The 17,492-nt window shown below is 39.4% G+C and overlaps 1 protein-coding gene across 2 annotated transcripts in view; it reads left to right on the top strand.

Moving 5' to 3' along the window:
• LOC133536511 (PHD finger protein 24-like) overlaps window positions 1–17,492 on the top strand; it is a 66,530-nt gene that overhangs the window by 45,966 nt on the left and 3,072 nt on the right. Inside the window, exons 4-7 of one of the 2 annotated variants that reach the window (XM_061877092.1) lie at window positions 10,067–10,145; window positions 10,421–10,623; window positions 11,545–11,711; window positions 12,912–12,944. In XM_061877092.1, the coding sequence (XP_061733076.1) occupies window positions 10,067–10,145; window positions 10,421–10,623; window positions 11,545–11,711; window positions 12,912–12,944 (482 nt within the window). The remainder of the gene's footprint in view (window positions 1–10,066; window positions 10,146–10,420; window positions 10,624–11,544; window positions 11,712–12,911; window positions 12,945–17,492) is intronic. The other variant, XM_061877093.1, reaches the window with a different exon arrangement.

The following is a 17,492-nucleotide window of genomic DNA, read 5'->3' as shown; positions in this document are numbered from 1 at the left end:
GTTTTCCCTGAGTTTATAAACATAATGTTGTTTTTTTTTAAAGAAAAAATATTTTGTGATGATAAAAAAATACAAACTCATGTTGACTGTTAGTAGAACTACAGTAAATATAAATAGTGTATTGAATTGACAACAACAATCAATTTGGTTGTTTGTAATGAACATTCACCTGGAACTAAGTCACCTCCCAATTAAGTGGCTCCTTCATCATCAATGTTTTTTCTTTACATCTTATAATTACATCCTGTTTGCCATTCATAATTAGTGTTCCATGCCATAACGACATCAAGGTGTTGTTTCTTAGGACCCCTGCTATGTGTTATGATGTATAATTGGTATAAAGTATGCACTATTATTTTCCGTAGATTGCATAATTACATACTTTATTTTCGTTCAAATGACTCAGTGACAGGAATGTGTTCTTAATGTTGCCTGATTGAGGGAAGATTTCCCTTCTTTGTTGGCAGAATCAATCAATCAATCAATCAGTCAATGTTTATTTATATAGCCACAAATCACAAATGTCTCAAAGGACTGCACAAATCATTACGACTACAACATCCTCGGAAGAACCCACAAAAGGGCAAGGAATACTCACACCCAGTGGGCAGGGAGAATTCACATCCAGTGGGACGCCAGTGACAATGCTGACTATGAGAAACCTTGGAGAGGACCTCAGATGTGGGCAACCCCCCCCCTCTAGGGGACCGAAAGCAATGGATGTCGAGGGGGTCTAACATGATACTGTGAAAGTTCAATCCATAGTGGCTCCAACACAGCCGCGAGAGTTCAGTTCAAAGCGGATCCAAGACAGCAGCGAGAGTCCCGTCCACAGGAAACCATCCCAAGCGGAGGCGGATCAGCAGCGTAGAGATGTCCCCAACCGATACACAGGCGAGCGGTCCATCCTGGGTCCCGACGAGCGGTCCATCCTGGGTCTCGACTCTGGACAGCCAGTACTTCATCCGTGGTCATCGGACCGGACCCCCTCCACAAGGGAGGGGGGGACATAGGAGAAAAAAGAAAAGAAGCGGCAGATCAACTGGTCTAAAAAGGAGGTCTATTTAAAGGCTAGAGTATACAGATGAGTTTTAAGGTGAGACTTAAATGCTTCTACTGAGGTAGCATCTCGAACTGTTACCGGGAGGGCATTCCAGAGTACTGGAGCCCGAACGGAAAACGCTCTACAACCCGCAGACTTTTTTTTTTGGGCTCTAGGAATCACTAATAAGCCGGAGTCTTTTGAACGCAGATTTCTTGCCGGGACATATGGTACAATACAATCGGCAAGAATGTGTCCTTCATTCTGCTAAAGGCAGATAAACATAATGAATATACCCTGGGTTTTTATCTTTGCACCCACACACTTATATCATTATTAATGATATTGTGACATATAGGCCTGTAAAAAAAAAAAAAAAAGCAATGTAGGAGAATGTATGTGAGTTTAGCACACAGGTTTAATTAAGTTTCAAATTCAGTTTTATGACCAAACAAAAGGAGATGAAGGAGGTAGACATCTTTAGAGAGATGCTTGTTCACTCTCTGCATCTCTGCTGTTTGTACTTAATCCAACTTCAGTTCTAGTGCCTCTTCATTTTAGACAGCCCTAGAATAAAAGGATCTGGGAGGACTCTTCTTTCCTCAAATGGAGAACCCCAATACCTGTCAGCAGGAGAGACAGGTTTTCTGTCATCTTCATTACTGTCCTATAATATGGTTTGCTACAACTGAACAAACTTCAACTTGTTCAAAACAGAGTGCCTACACCAGGGGTAGGGAACCTATGGCTCTAGAGCCAGATGTGGCTCTTTTGATGATTGCATCTGGCTCTCGGATAAATCTGAGCTGACATTGCTTAACACGATAAATAATGAATAATTGCACTTGTAATCACAGTGTTAAAAATAACGTTCAAAATAAAAAACATTCTCATGCATTTTTATTCCATCCATCCGTTTTCTACCGCACCTGTTCAAGAAATTGCGTTAATGGTAAGAATGTATTTGTTTATTATTGGTTAGTGGGGGGTTTGCCCCCCCTGGGGGTTTCTCAGACCACCAAGCACCGACAGGAGAGCCTGTTTCTGGGTTACAATATTGTTTTATTTTTCAATAAGTCTCTCGGTGGCTTTCCAGCAATTGTATTTTTCTCTTTTGTTCTCGCTCGCGCTCTGGCTCCAGTCCCAGCCCCAACCCCGTCTCTCCTCCTGGCTGCTGCTTATAACAGAGCGACAGGTGATTAGATAACAAGGCCCAGGTGGACCATCTACCCCAGTTTGCTGCAGGCCCGCGGGCCACGCCCCCTCCACAGTTAGCTTCAGAATAACAATGTTATTACAAATAATAAGAGACCTCTTATACCCTACAAATGTTGGTCTTAAAAAAATGCACACGTTTAGTTGTGTTCAGTGTTAAAAAAAATGATATGGCTCTTACGGAAATACATTTTGAAAGATTTGGCTTTTTGGCTCTCTCTAGACTGTTACTTAAATGTTTTTCGCGCACTAATATTTCATTTATGCATTCACACCTGTCCTGGTTGTCTGTTGAACAAAAGATGAAGTGTAGTCTCCTTATGTTCTTTACAACTATCGTTTTAGATCAATCACCAGATTACTTTTACAAAGAGTTTTTCAAATCAACTAACACACATACTTACTGTATGACAACTAACACACATACTTACTGTATGACAACTAACACACATACTTACTGTATGACAACTAACACACATACTTACTGTATGACAACTAACACACATACTTACTGTATGACAACTAACACACATACTGTATGACAAGTAACACACATACTTACTGTATGACAACTAACACACATACTTACTGTATGACAACTAACACACATACTTACTGTATGACAACTAACACACATACTGTATGACAAGTAACACACATACTTACTGTATGACAACTAACACACATACTTACTGTATGACACTAGGAATGCCAGCAATGGCTATTTGTCACTTCCTGCTCCCAGGACCGATGTCCTCCAACATACAGTCATGTATATCATGTACATCATTCTGGAATATATTGCCATCACACATTAATCTCTCACAAAGTAAAGTGTCATTCAAGGCAGCTTTGAAGATACACCTGTTGCAGCTGCCCACATGACGGGAATTTTTAATACTGGTTTTAACTAGCTTTTTTATCTTATGTTGTAATTTTCCATTGTATGTATATATATATGTATGTATGTATATATATATATATATATATATATATTTACACATATATATATTTAAAAAAAAAATCCAGGAATTCACATTGTAGGAATTTTAAAGAATTTATTTGTAAATTATGATGGAAAATAAGTATTTGGTCAACCATTCAAAGCTCTCACTGATGGAAGGAGGTTTTGGCTCAAAATCTCACGATACATGGCCCCATTCATTCTTTTCGGCGTGGCGAAGTTGGTAGAGTAGCTGTGCCAGCAATCTGAGGGTTACTGGTTCAATCCCCACCTTCTACCATCCTAGTCACGTCCGTTGTGTCCTTGGGCAGGACACTTCACCCTTGCTCCTGATGGGTTCTGGTGAGCGCCTTGCATGGCAGCTCCCACCGTCAGTGTGTGAATGGGTGTGTGAATGGATGAATGTGGACGTACTGGCGCTTTGGGCTCCTTAAAAAAAGGGGTAGAAATGTATGTATGTGTGTGTGTGTGTGTTTATGTATATATATATATATATATATATATATATATATATATATATATATATATATATATACATATACATACATACACACATTATCTACCGCTTGTCCCTTTAAGGGGGTTGCTGGAGCCTATCTCAGCTGCCCTGTTCTAATGTAACACAGTTTTGTAGTGGGTTTTATAATGACATGTGCCACCCCAGTCCTATAGCTGGTAGTAATGCAGACCATACTCAACAAGATATTTTCAAATACATCTGTAAAATATTGGACTGTAAAGTATTGGTATGGAAGTGTGCAACTTGGTGGAGGTAACTAGAGGTTGTTATCAGTGTGCATCTGGCAGTTCAGAGACAAATTCCTGCTTTACATACTGTACAGTAGCAACATGGTTTGAATTCACCTTCTGGCGCTAATTGGACACGTCATTATTGAAGAGCCTGGGCGCAGAGGGTGTCATGGAGTCTTTTACACTGCCAGAGATCTTAACACTTGATCAAGGCACCAGCTGTCTGGCTCGCATCCTAGTGTTTTCCAGCAAGATGTGTCTCAGGATGCCTCTCTTCCGGCACAGCTTACACTTGCTAGTGTCTACTAGGGCTGGTTTCCATTTAAGGTTTTAATAGGCGAATCTGATTCGGTTTATTTTGCTTATATTCTATGATAAATCCGATCTGTGGCATTTTTTTAAGAGAGAGATAAACATATTATGATATTCCGTACTGTATACTGCAGGCTTGGGCAATTATTTTGACCCAAGGGGCCAAATATAGAGAAGTTAAATGTTTCTATTTTTAGGACTACAAATACAAAACCTCACAATAATGTCTGACTGCTGCTAAAAACATTATGACAGAATGGAATTTAAATTTTTTTACTGAAAACGACAACCTGAATGTACATTAAAATAAAGAATGTGGGATTTACAATTAGTTTACTTTAGTCTTTATTTGAAGGGACAATGCACAGAAACATTAAACTCAAAAACAGATATGTTCTGTACCAAATTATAGCTAAATAGCTAATTTCCATCTGCAGTCACTGGCTACCTAAATTAAAGGCCTACTGAAATGAGATTTTCTTATTTAAACGAGGATAGCAGGTCCATTCTATGTGTCATACTTGATCCTTTTGCGATATTGCCATATTCTTGCTAAAAGGATTTAGTAGAGAACATCGACGATAAAGTTTGCCACTTTTGGTCGCTAAGAAAAAAGCCTTGCCTGTACCGGAAGTAGCAGAAACAAAGTTTCTGTATGAGAACTTCACCTCCAGGGCAAGGTAGCACGTCCAATTTCTGGCCAGTGCCACCAATGCCCAAGACAGGATTTTGCTATTAAAAAGACACCCGATAATATTTTACTGGTATTAAAGAAGACATGATGAACACAATCCATTTATCCATTTACAATAACAGTCTGGATGGTTCGCTTCCCCTTTGGTCCGGATGACACGATGTCGAATATTTCTAAAAACAATTTTAATTGTGGACTCGTCAGACCACAGAACACTTTTCCAGTTTGCATCAGTCCATCTTAGATGATCTCAGGCCCAGAGAAGCCGGCGGCGTTTCTGGATGTTGTTGATAAATGGCTTTCGCTTTGCATAGTAGAGCTTTAACTTGCACTTACAGATGTAGCGACGAACTGTATTTAGTGACAGTGGTTTTCTGAAGTGTTCCTGAACCCATGTGGTGATATCCTTTAGAGATTGATGTCGGTTTTTGATACAGTGCCGTCTGAGGGATGGAAGGTCACGTTGATTCAATGTTGGTTTCCGACCATGCCGCTGACGTGGAGTGATTTCTCCAGATTCTCTGAACCTTTTGATGATATTATGGAGCGTAGATGTTGAAATCCCTAAATTTCTTGCAATTGCACTTTGAGAAAGGTTGTTCTTAAACTGTTTGACTATTTGCTCACGCAGTTGTGGACAAAGGGGTGTACCTCGCCCCATCCTTTCTTGTGAAAGACTGAGCATTTTTTGGGAATCTGTTTTTATAGCCAATCATGGCACCCACCTGTTCCCAATTAGCCTGCACACCTGTGGGATGTTCCAAATAAGTGTTTGATGAGCATTCCTCAACTTTATCAGTATTTATTGCCACCTTTCCCAACTTCTTTGTCACATTTGCTGGCATCAAATTCTAAAGTCAATGATTATTTGCCCCCAAAAAAACAATGTTTATCAGTTTGAACATCAAATATGTTGTCTTTGTAGCATATTCAACTGAATATGGGTTGAAAATGATTTACAAATCATTGTATTCTGTTTATATTTACATCTAACACAATTTCCCAACTCTTGTAGATTTAGAATTTGTGCTTAAAAACAGAGAAACCGAACTTCTAAATGACTTTATGTTGTATTTTTTTAAAAACAAATAGAACAAACCTGATGCCTCTTCTGATCATGCCTCTGCAAGAAGCACAATGCAGTTTTCTTGCAGCTGACGAGTGCTTTTGCTGGAGAACCCTCCACTGTAAAGCAGAGGCTTCACTGTGCTTCATCAGCATTGGGAAATTAAACCAAATGCCAAACACACTCAGAGAGGCTTTCAACCACTCCTGAGAAAAGGACCTCTGTCTATTGTTGCATCCTTCACTGGGAGAGAAGGAGAAGGTTGTGTGTTCACTCCTGATTGTCAGCTGTTACATAAAGACATCCCTGGTGTAGCATTTTTAAATACCCAGGATTTCCTCAAATGTGGATTTACAGTAAGTCCTCAAAGTAGACTTTTGTGTGAAAGACTGTTCATACACCTCCACTGAAATGTTAATCCTAGTATGCCTTGGTCTTCCTCAGGATGTGGGCAGAACACTATCATAAGCTCTGTCCCACTTAAAGAACTGATAGAAGGATGTGATTGTGCGTGTGTTAGTGATACATTTTTTTTCCATTAAGATACTAAAACAAATTCAATGCAGCGCTACATGCCATATTTTTCCTGACTATAAGGCGCACTTAAAGGCCTACTGAAATTAGATTTTCTTATTTAAACGGGGATAGCAGGTCCATTCTATGTGTCATACTTGATCATTTCGCCATATTGCCATATTTTTGCTGAAAGGATTTAGTAGAGAACATCCACGATAAAGTTCGTAACTTTTGGTCGCTAATAAAAAAGCCTTGCCTGTACCGGAAGTAGCAGACGATGTGCGCGTGACGTCACGGGTTGTGGAGCTCCTCACATCTGAACATTGTTTACAATCATGGCCACCAGCAGCAAGAGTGATTCGGACCGAGAAAGCGACGATTTCCCCATTAATTTGAGCGAGGATGAAAGATTTGCGGATGAGGAAAGTGAGAGTGAAGGACCAGAAAAAAAAGACTACAGTGGGAGCGATTCAGATGTTATTAGACAAATTTACTAGGATAATTCTGGAAAATCCCTTATCTGCTTATTGTGTTACTAGAGTTTTAGTGAGATCCACCCTTACCTGTACAACCTGAAGGTCGGCCCCGCACCTTTCCTCAGCACCAGTCGACGGGTGGTGGCGATGCCCATCTCTGCCCTTCGCAAGGGACCCTCTTCAAAACACGATCTTTCGAAATGATCGCTGCATTATACACTGTACTTTGTGTGTGTGGTCCAATCCAAGCGTGTTCGCTTGACCGCTCTGTTCCATAGTAAAGCTTCACCGTCATCTTTCGGGAATGTAAACAATGAAACACCGGCTGTGTTTGTGTTGCTAAAGACGGCCACAATACACCGCTTCCCACCTGCAGCTTTCTTCTTTGACATCTCCGTTATTCATTGAACAAATTGCAAAAGATTCAGCAACACAGTTGTCCATAATACTGTGGAATTATTCGATGAAAAGAGACTATTTATAGCTAGGAACGGTGTTGGAACAAAATGTCCACTGCAATGCGTGACGTCACTCGCACGCGTCATCATACTGCCATGTTTCAGCATGATACTTCCGCGCAAAATTTAAAATTGCAATTTAGCTCTGCTATTTACCAATAGATTTATCTGATTTTATGTTTTATTATCTATAGCAGGGGTGTCAAAAGTGTGCCCCGGAGGCCATTTGCGGCCTACAGCTAATGTTTTAAAAGGCCCACGTCACATTTTGAAAATACTATTAAAATAAACAAAAACATGATTCGGGAATGTCCGGCGGGCCAGATTGAAAAGCTTATCAGGCCCCATGTGGCCCATGGGCCTTAATTTGCCCTGGTCCGTTACAGCTTCTATATACTGTACATCTATGTTGTGTGATCACAGCCAAAAAATTAAAATGACACAATATGTGAAGCCTTAAAGGTAGTGTCCATAATAAATATTAGAACAACTTGTATATATTATACTATATAATAATTAAAGATGCATCAATAAGTGATTTCTAATTCAATCATAGCCCCTGACTTGTATTCCATATGTGAGCTGCTTTAAGATGTCCACCCCCAAAAGACACCTTGTGGTCCATTGAGGTGTTATGTTGTTCTCAGGTGAGGAAACACACTTTTCCACCGCATCACCTTTATCTGTCTCATCAGCAGGAGATCAGTGTTTGTTTGGAGTTGTGAAAACTGCCAATTTTCGAAAGAGAGGGGCTCATACTTCTCTTTCTCTCACATCTTGCCCTTGTTGCAGTAACATTCCAATTTGATATCCACTATAATGCTTTTTATTTTAATATCAATTCCGGTTATAAAATGTCAGCAGAAGAAGATAATAAATGCAGACAAAAAATATATGTTTGGCAAAAATGTGATGTGTCATTTCCCTGAGCTGCGAGGGCAGGATTAAAAAATGATGTGGTGTTATTGCACTTTATCCCTTTGGGCCAGACTAAATACTCAGTTACAGTTTTTGGGGTCAGAATTGAAAATGAATCAAATATTGGATAAAGAAACGTGTTTCACATACAAAAGTGTGAATTATTTAGGACTGATATTTATACTGTTATGCAGACACCATTTCACTTATACTCACAGTTTATTATTTTGATCACTCTGCATATTTTACATGAGAAAGTCTGGTGAATGAAAAAGGAAAGCAGTTCCCAAATAATGTTCATAGCATAATACACCTTTACCGTATTTTCTGGTCTATTAGGCACACTTAAAATCCTTTCATTTTCTCAATAACCCAGCGCCTAATGTACGGAATAATTCTGGCTTTGCTTACTGACCATCAAGCTATTGCATTTGTTACATGGTGTAACAATGAGTGTGACCAGTAGATGGCAGTCAAACACAAGAGAGACATGTAGACTGCAATATGACTCAAGTAAACAACACCAACATTTTATGAGTTTCATTTGATAATATACAACATTACACACGGCGCTGAAGAATCTTTAGTACGACGACCATGGTAAGCTATGAAGCCGCACCGCTTGATGGATTGTACTGTGTTTCAACATTGGAGTATTATTATGGTGTGTGTATAAGGTTAGGCATATTATCTGGTGTTTTGTTTCGCAATGTTATGCAAACGCAACTTTCTACCATCTGATACCCGTCTGTATTTGGGATCTGCATAAGTCTTGAATAATTGCGTGTGTCCGCCTTTGTAGTCCGTGTGACGCCGTAGTCGATAAGCTTCTTCTTTTTCTCTATCTTCTTGTTATATGACATTCATCCTCCACTGTTGCCATTTCTAATATAAAGTAGTGTAAAGTTCTTACTTATATCCGTCAGTAAACTCGCCATGAAAGCTCTTAAACATACCGGTGTAGTGAGTTTATATTTTCACCCAAGGAACTTTAGTTATTAGAGAGTTCAGACACATTGCGTTACTGATTTAAGTAAAGTTAGCTCCATCTGTTGACAAGCAGATAGCATTGTGTAAAAGCTGCCATGACGACATGTTAAAGGAAGTTAAAAGCATTGCCATCACGGCACGTCCTTAATATTGTAGACCGGGTGTAAACCGGAGAATGTTGTTCCCGAGTGACTTCCGGGAGAGGCACCAAAATCCAAAAACCTCCCGAAATTATCATGGGGGTCGGTGATTATGCAGCGGAGCCACATCAGAATGACCAAAGGGCCGCGGGTTGCCGACCGCTGATCTATCTGACCCTAAAGCTTTTTTTGTCCGGGCTTCCAACAAAACAGTTGATTTTCCTCTCAGCTACAGACTTGAATCAGAAGGCGAGAATATGTCACGTCTTGTTCAGTGTTCTTTGAAATGATTTTTAGACTGTTTGTGTATAAAACATAGTTCTGAACCGCGTGGACAGCCAGTGTGAAGGCTCTGTTTTTTTAAATATAACGTGCACCTTTTTTCTTTAAATAGAGCCTGGAATATTTTTAGTCCTTGTCTTATTATAATCCTTTTGTCTGTGTTGGGTTAAGCGCTTTAAATTGCTTTGAGCTCTAAAGGAGGTGACACAATTACCCCAAATCCTACCTTTTCTTTTATTGCAGGATAATTTGAACCTCCTGCTAACAGAAGAAGAGATGTACAGCCTTATGGAGACCTTTAAGCAGTGTAAGCTCATCCCAGGTGAGTCATTTAATGACAAAAAGATATGCTGTAACTGCAAGTGTTATTATAATAAATAATGGTGACGATTACTCATGAGTATAAATCTAACAGTTGGCTATATTAATTGTCTCTCACGTCACTATGTTTAAGGACCCCAGGTATTACTCGATAGACCCGTGGGAGATGGTCTTTTCTTTTATATGAAACATGTCAGCAGAAGTTAATTATAACTGGAGAAATGCTTTGTGTGACTAACAAGGTCGGATGTGATGAATCCTTCCCTGTCGCTGTAGAGTCATGCCTGGTGTCGGACGAGTTGCTGCAGTACCACCACTTTGTATCCAAGCAGCAGTTTGATAAGGATCTGACCGATGAGCAGGAGGAGGAGGTCCTCTCGCAGTTTGCAGCCCTGGATCCTGACAAGAAAGGTCACATTGAGTGGCCCGACTTTCTCTACTTTGAGTCCCTGGCAGTTTTGAGGAAGTTTCGCACAGAGGTAAAGGATACAATGGAGAATGAAGGGTTGAAGTACTTATTGCCAATTGTTCACAGAAAAGCAAGATAGTATTTTCTTGTGTGCACTCTTCGAACCCACGCACTTGTTTTTAGTTCTGCACCAAACACAATGTTCAACAAATCTACTTGTAACTTTCAAGGTGTTGCATATTTGATGGTCGTGTGGTGGGTGATGAGCCAAGAAGACGCCAACAAGGAATCGTCGAACATAAAGCTTTATTTGTTTCAGCGAGCCTCAGACTGGAACTGCAGATTCCAGGAGATTATGGGCCTGATCAGTCCTCTGCAGTCTTCTTGGACAACTGTCCTTAAATACATTTTACACGAAGACAGTTACTCTTTGTTTTTTTAGCTTTGGGGACGGTCAGTCAACCTTTTCCCTGTGATCGGTTTGAAAGTATCCTCTACTCCTACTTGTGAGGGCTTCCCACCAGATGTTGCTAATTTCTTTACACTTCCTCCTAAAATGCAAACCTTAATTCCTGTAGGTTTCCAATTTCCTGGAGGCAAGAACCACCACTCTCTGGAGCTCTTGTGATGGACATGTGCACTTTTGACCTTAGTAGAATAATCCTCTAAAGGATTCTGTGACCAAATACAAACACATGCCAGCTCACAATCATACAAGAAAATGGTACATGGTATAATTCACCACAAAGGACAATTGTCAACACAGTAGTCCCACTGATGTAACCAAATTCGATGTGATTGATGTATTATGCTCAGTTCAATGGTGCCCTGGCTGATTGTCAGCACCAGGTTCATTTTGTGTTTTAATCCAATTTGCAAAGTCCTTTTTTAAACAATCTAGTCATGACTTAAGTGTTAGTGTTTAAAATGATGTTGTTGTATATCTTCGGTCAATAAGGAACTAATTACAGACAGGTTCTGATTTTTGTAGAACTCACTGGTGCGCCTGCTGACTGCCAAGGAAAGAGACACCGCTCGGTCGGTGTTCCTGGGCCTGGACTTGGATGAGGATGGGTTGATCACAAGAGCAGAATGTCGCCAGGCCCAACAATCATGGTTCAACAAGCTCAACAAAGATTCGCAGTCCTGCAATGTGAGGTGAGTCTTTCATTTTGAAGGCCATACATACATACATACATACATACATACATACGTACATACGTACATACTTACGTACGTACTAAATACAGAGTCTCGGAAAACTGGCGTGCACAAGCGATCCCTCAGAAAGCTGGCGTGCACATCACTTGTGCACGCCAGCTTTCCGAGACTCTTATTTTGTTAGCGCAGGCAGCATGAAGCAGGGCTTTTATTGTGAAGATAGGAAATGTGCAGTCGGCCTTTAGAGTTTTGACGGAAGGGACGGCGCGAAAGTCTGTTGAAATAAAAAGTGTTTCTCGCCTTCCTCTCTGTCATTTTTTCATAATAATGAACTGGCAGCAGCCAGCGTCATCTCACAAGACCCTCGGGTGCCGTGAATGTCAATCAAGCAAGCTACGGAATTTGCCGCCAATGTTTTTCTTGTAAAGTGTATGGAAGCTGGATGAATTAGATGCCAAAAACCAACCACTTTCATGTGGTATTGTACAGAAAGGACAACTTTTTTTCTCCTCCATTTGAAAATGTGGGCGTTATCATCATTACCGTCTGATTCCAATCAATGCAAGTCATCAGAATCAGGTAATACACCAACTTATATTCTTGTCTTCGTGAAAGAAAGACATCTATATGTGTTACACATGCTTGTATTATCATTAAACACATTTAACTTGTTTACAAAAATGTCTCTTTCATAAATAAATAAATATAAATGATATATATAAATGAGGTAGATCCCCTCGAGTTGGTCAATTGAAAAGTAGCTCGCCTGCAGAAAAAGTGTGGGCACCCCTGAGTTAAACCAAGACAGGGCTGAGTCTGACATACCAATTCGTGTTTTACCAATATAACCCCTTTAATGCGTGTTATAATCCGGTGTGCCTTTGTATGAAAAAAGACGTGACTAGACCCGCTCATCGCCTTATTATCCAGTGCGCCCTATGGTCCGGAGAATACGGTACTCACTGTTTGCATGAGGTGTGTCACTGGTGGAAGTCATATCTCATTCTTGCTTCTATAAAATCACCATTTTAACTGTGCATGAGTCGTTTTCACCACTGAACTTCACGCTCGTCATTCATCCTGTGCTGTATGATTTCACATGACATTCCATCCCATGCTGCTCACCTGCTGACCACCACCACCTGTTGACCACCACCACCTGTTGACCACCACCACCTGTTGACCACCAACACACAGACTAATGGGACTCTGCGCTCCTTTAAGTTGTGGGTGAGTGTGACTCAGCACTGTGCACGACTCCTCTCTTCTCCCTCCACCCCAGGCGGTGCTCAAGGGCGCTCAGACAATCTGTCCGTTTATACTCTTGACCAACATGCTGCAATCACACCCACGTGAAATGAAGTGTGGGTCCTTCACATTATCAGCTGCTCTTATGTCCTATTTGATCTGCCGCTGGACACCGTTTATTAACTTAAGGAGACACTTTGAGGCAAGACAAGGCACTAAAGTGCAACTTGATTAAAGCTCCATAAATTAGAAGTAAATTGTCCCAAAATGTTGGATTTGATGTCGGGCTGGGCTTTTATTAATATCTCGATATTTTTATGCCATGTCACGATACACGATATATATCTCCATATATATAAATAAGGGTTGTCCAAACTTTTTCCACTGAGGGCCACACACGGAAAAATTAAAACATGCGGGGGCCGTTTTGATATTTTTCATTTACAAACCATTACAAAATATATGGATTTTTTTTTTTTTTTTACCTTTAGGACTCCCAGGGACCATAGAGGGTCTCCGTCATTAACATGTTAAAAATAAGTCAAATTATTATTTTCATTTTTTATGTAACGCTTACAGTAAATCTCTATATCAACTTCAGGTTGATATAAAGTTAAAAAAAAAAAGAAAAAGGTTTTATGCCTTTTCAGTCAAAGTAAAGTGAGGTTAATTATATTTATATAGCGCTTTTCTCAAGTGACTCAAAGCGCTTTACATAGTGAAACCCAATATCTAAGTTACATTTAAACCAGTGTGGGTGGCACTGGGAGCAGGTTTGTTTTGGTTGCCATGGCGGCATGATTTTCACCTGCTGCTGGTGTTTGGACACACGCACCTGTGTTCAATCATGACATGACTATTTAAGCCTGTAGTTGCCAGGTAGTCGATGACATTACTCTGATGTTCATAGTTCATGCTGCTCTGCTCATGTCACAGTAAGTGTTTGCTTTATGTTCATAGTTTACATTAAAGTATTAGTTTTGTTTCCTGCGCCAAGGTTGTGTCTCCGCCTTTTGTTTCTACTTTTATAGTCTAGATTAAATCATGTTTTTAGCTTCATGTCTGGTCTAGTCTGTTTGCATCACGGAAGAACAAACCTCCTCGTCACGACAATGTGTAAACGTGGCCATTCATTCACAACAGAGCTAACTTCGACTATTAACATTGTGGACTCCTAGCAATGACTCATCATTAAAAATTAATGGTGAATTATATTTATATAGCGCTTTTCTCAAGTGACTCAAAGCGCTTTACATAGTGAAACCCAATATCTAAGTTACATTTAAACCAGTGTGGGTGTCACTGCGAGCAGGTGGGTAAAGTGTCTTGCCCAAGGACACAACGGCAGTGACTAGGATGGCACAAGCGGGAATCGAACCTGCGACCCTCAAGTTGCTGACACGGCCACTCTACCAACCGAGCTAACTTGGTTTTTTGTAGTAAAACTGCCAAAACATTCAGAAAGCAATGTTTGATCTGAAGTAATTAGAGCCCTAAAAAGATCAATAATGCAGGACATCATTGATTTAAATGTATTACTATTTCTGAGTAATCACAGTGAAAAAATAAATAAAATCCCACTAAATTGTCAAAGTAAGTTTGTGTCGAATCCCAAAATGCAGAGATGGAGGCAGGCATTGGATAGGAAAACGTGATTTAACTTAAAACACTAAGACAAAAACAAAGAAAGGGTACAAACAAAAAGCGCGCACGTGGGCGGATAACAAACAAAAAGGCCTAGCGTGGAAGCTACCAGGTGTCTAGCAGGAAAAGAGAAGTCGTACTTGTACTAAGAAAACAAACTGGAAACAGGGAACAAAAGACAGTAAGCTAAAAAACGCTATCAAACCTAGCTTACCGCAATGCTGCATTGACACGACAAGATACGACACGACAGGTAGCAATGTCAAGTGCGACATGCAACACAATAATCCAGCACTGACTGGAGGAACAAAGCAGGTAAAAATTGGAGCGGGTTGATTGACACCAGGTGTGGCCAGGTGCCAATCAGCTGCAGCTGAGGTGAAACAGGAAACTAACAAAATAAGAGCGCTGACAGGAAATACTAAACACACAGAGGAAAAACTAAAACACAAAGTGTCAGTGGCAAGCCTGACATAAATATCTTTGGGATCCGAAAGGTCCCCCACTCATAAAGTCATACATTTTTATTATTATTTGGTTTACTTTCAACACTTAAGTTACGAGTTCAACTTCAGATATATCTGTCGATTTTATGTTTGAACTATTATTGTGTTGGTTTTATGCTCTTTTGTCAATGTTTTATATGGCAACCACACAATATATGCACATAATATTTTCCACATAAAACATTATAAAGTGAAATATTTGAAGTAATTGGAGCCTTAAGTAGGTCAATAATTCATTATAAAAGCATAGCATTGGCAATAAGAGCAGAATAAAGAAAGACAAAAGAAAAACTAACAGCCTGCATGGCAGCTTTGTGTCAACATTGTAACTTTTCCCCGTTAGATTTCACCCCATTCTACTTTTTTTAGTGTTTTATTTTTTATTTTTGCAATAACATTTCCAGAATGTGTGGGGGGCCACTAAATAATTAGCTGCGGGCCGCAAATGGCCCCCGGGGCGCACTTTGGACACCCCTGCCTTTAATAAACATTTGATGCATATAATCACAGCAGTATGATGATTCTATGTGTCTACATTAAAACATTCTTCTTCATACTGCATTAATATATGCTACTTCAAAACTTTTATGCAGAGAGGGAAATCACAACTAAAAGTGTATTTATGAAACAGTTATTAACCAGTGGCACAAACATTCATGTCATTTCCAAAACAGAAAGTGCAAGATTGTCAGAGACATTTTAAAACAAGCTATGAGTGCACTTTTGTGCATGATGTCACTAAAATGACATATCAAAACAACACTAAATTAAAGAGCACTTTTCGTACAGAACGCCACTACAATAGTTTAAAACAAATAAAGTGCACTTTTGTGCATGATGTCACACAAGATATTTCAATAAGTGTCAAATAAAAATGAGCTGCATAATAGGAAATCAAATAGTGTATGTCCTTGACTATGTGGTAGGTTCATGCGGACATTATCTCCTTCTGTTGATGACTATTTTTTTCCTACGGTGTTGATGTGGAAATAGTTGCCGAGGCATTTTGTGAGTGTGGCACAGAACGGAGATGTTGACATGCGGAGTTTCAAGCACTCCTCATTTTCTAGCGGGTGACTTTTCAAGTCATGCTACAAATTAGTGGTGTTGTTACTTTTTATAGCAACGCTTATGCCGCGTAATTGTTCAACATCTTCCCGCTTTGGCGATGGATCCCGTGCGGTTTATCTTGGGGATTAATTATTCCTTCATTTGTTACCAGATTCGCACGTTCTCTCTCTCGTATTACCACCCGCACCACACCGTTAGCATCACAGCTAACGTTAACATGTCGCTATTTGTCTGCTCTGTGGGTGCGTGTGATGTTGCACACTTGATGTATGTAAGAATTTGCCCCTGTTTTAAGTCTCTGTGAGAAGTAGAGACAACCGCGTGAGGACATATACTCCAATATCCTACGATGTAGTCATTTTCTATATCGCACAGAAATAAACCCGCGATATATGGAGTATATTAAATATATCGCCCAGCACTAATTTGATGGCTGTGTTACAGAGCCATAGTTTGATCATGAAATTGACTTTTTTTTAAGGTCAGACAGTTGAAACTGCAAAATGCCAAGACAGTGTTGACTCATATAGATGTGGCAGAGTATTTCTCAAAGTGCATTGCTGGGTTTTTGAAACCTGCTTAAATATAGCAAAAAAAAAATGAAGTAAAATAGTTAACACAGGAATCTGTAGAACTACAAAAGGCAGCTTGTATAGATCAAGTATTTATATATATATATATATATATATATATATATATATATATATATATATAGTTTTTCATCATTTTAAATTCCTTCAACCAAAATTCACTATTTCATATTGCAGAGGTGTGAAAATAATTTTCACTGAGGACCACATAAAAGTTATGTTTGGCCCCCAGAGGGCCGCTTCTAACAGTGAATACTATTATCCCACATTTTTTTTAATGCATTTCAGAAGCAGATTTTTCAAAACTAAAATGGCAAAAAAAATATGGTAAGTTGCAATAATTTCACCTTAAAATCTAGTGTATATTACTGCAAATGTTTAAAAAAGGCAGCTCAGTTGCCAAAATTTTACTGTAAAATGTACTTTTTTTTTAATAGTAAATAAAAACTTGCAATTTTACAGTAAAATTTTGGCACCTGAGCTGCCAGTTTGTTTTTTTCTCTTTTTTTTTTTTACCCCAAATCAATGACTAGATTTTTCAGTGTGAATGCCAAAAATGCACCACAGTTTATTACAGTAAAACAAGTGCTGTTTTTTTTCATTTTGAGAAAAATGCGGTACAAAAAAACACAGTAAATTTCACAATTTTACAATGAAATGTATTGCTACTTTTACATTCCACAATTTGATGGATAACTTGCATTGAAATAATTATTCTT

The sequence above is a fragment of the Nerophis ophidion genome, linkage group LG17 (genome assembly GCF_033978795.1).
Source record: "Nerophis ophidion isolate RoL-2023_Sa linkage group LG17, RoL_Noph_v1.0, whole genome shotgun sequence".
NCBI lineage: Eukaryota > Metazoa > Chordata > Actinopteri > Syngnathiformes > Syngnathidae > Nerophis > Nerophis ophidion.
This window is presented reverse-complemented; position numbering and strand designations above follow the sequence as displayed.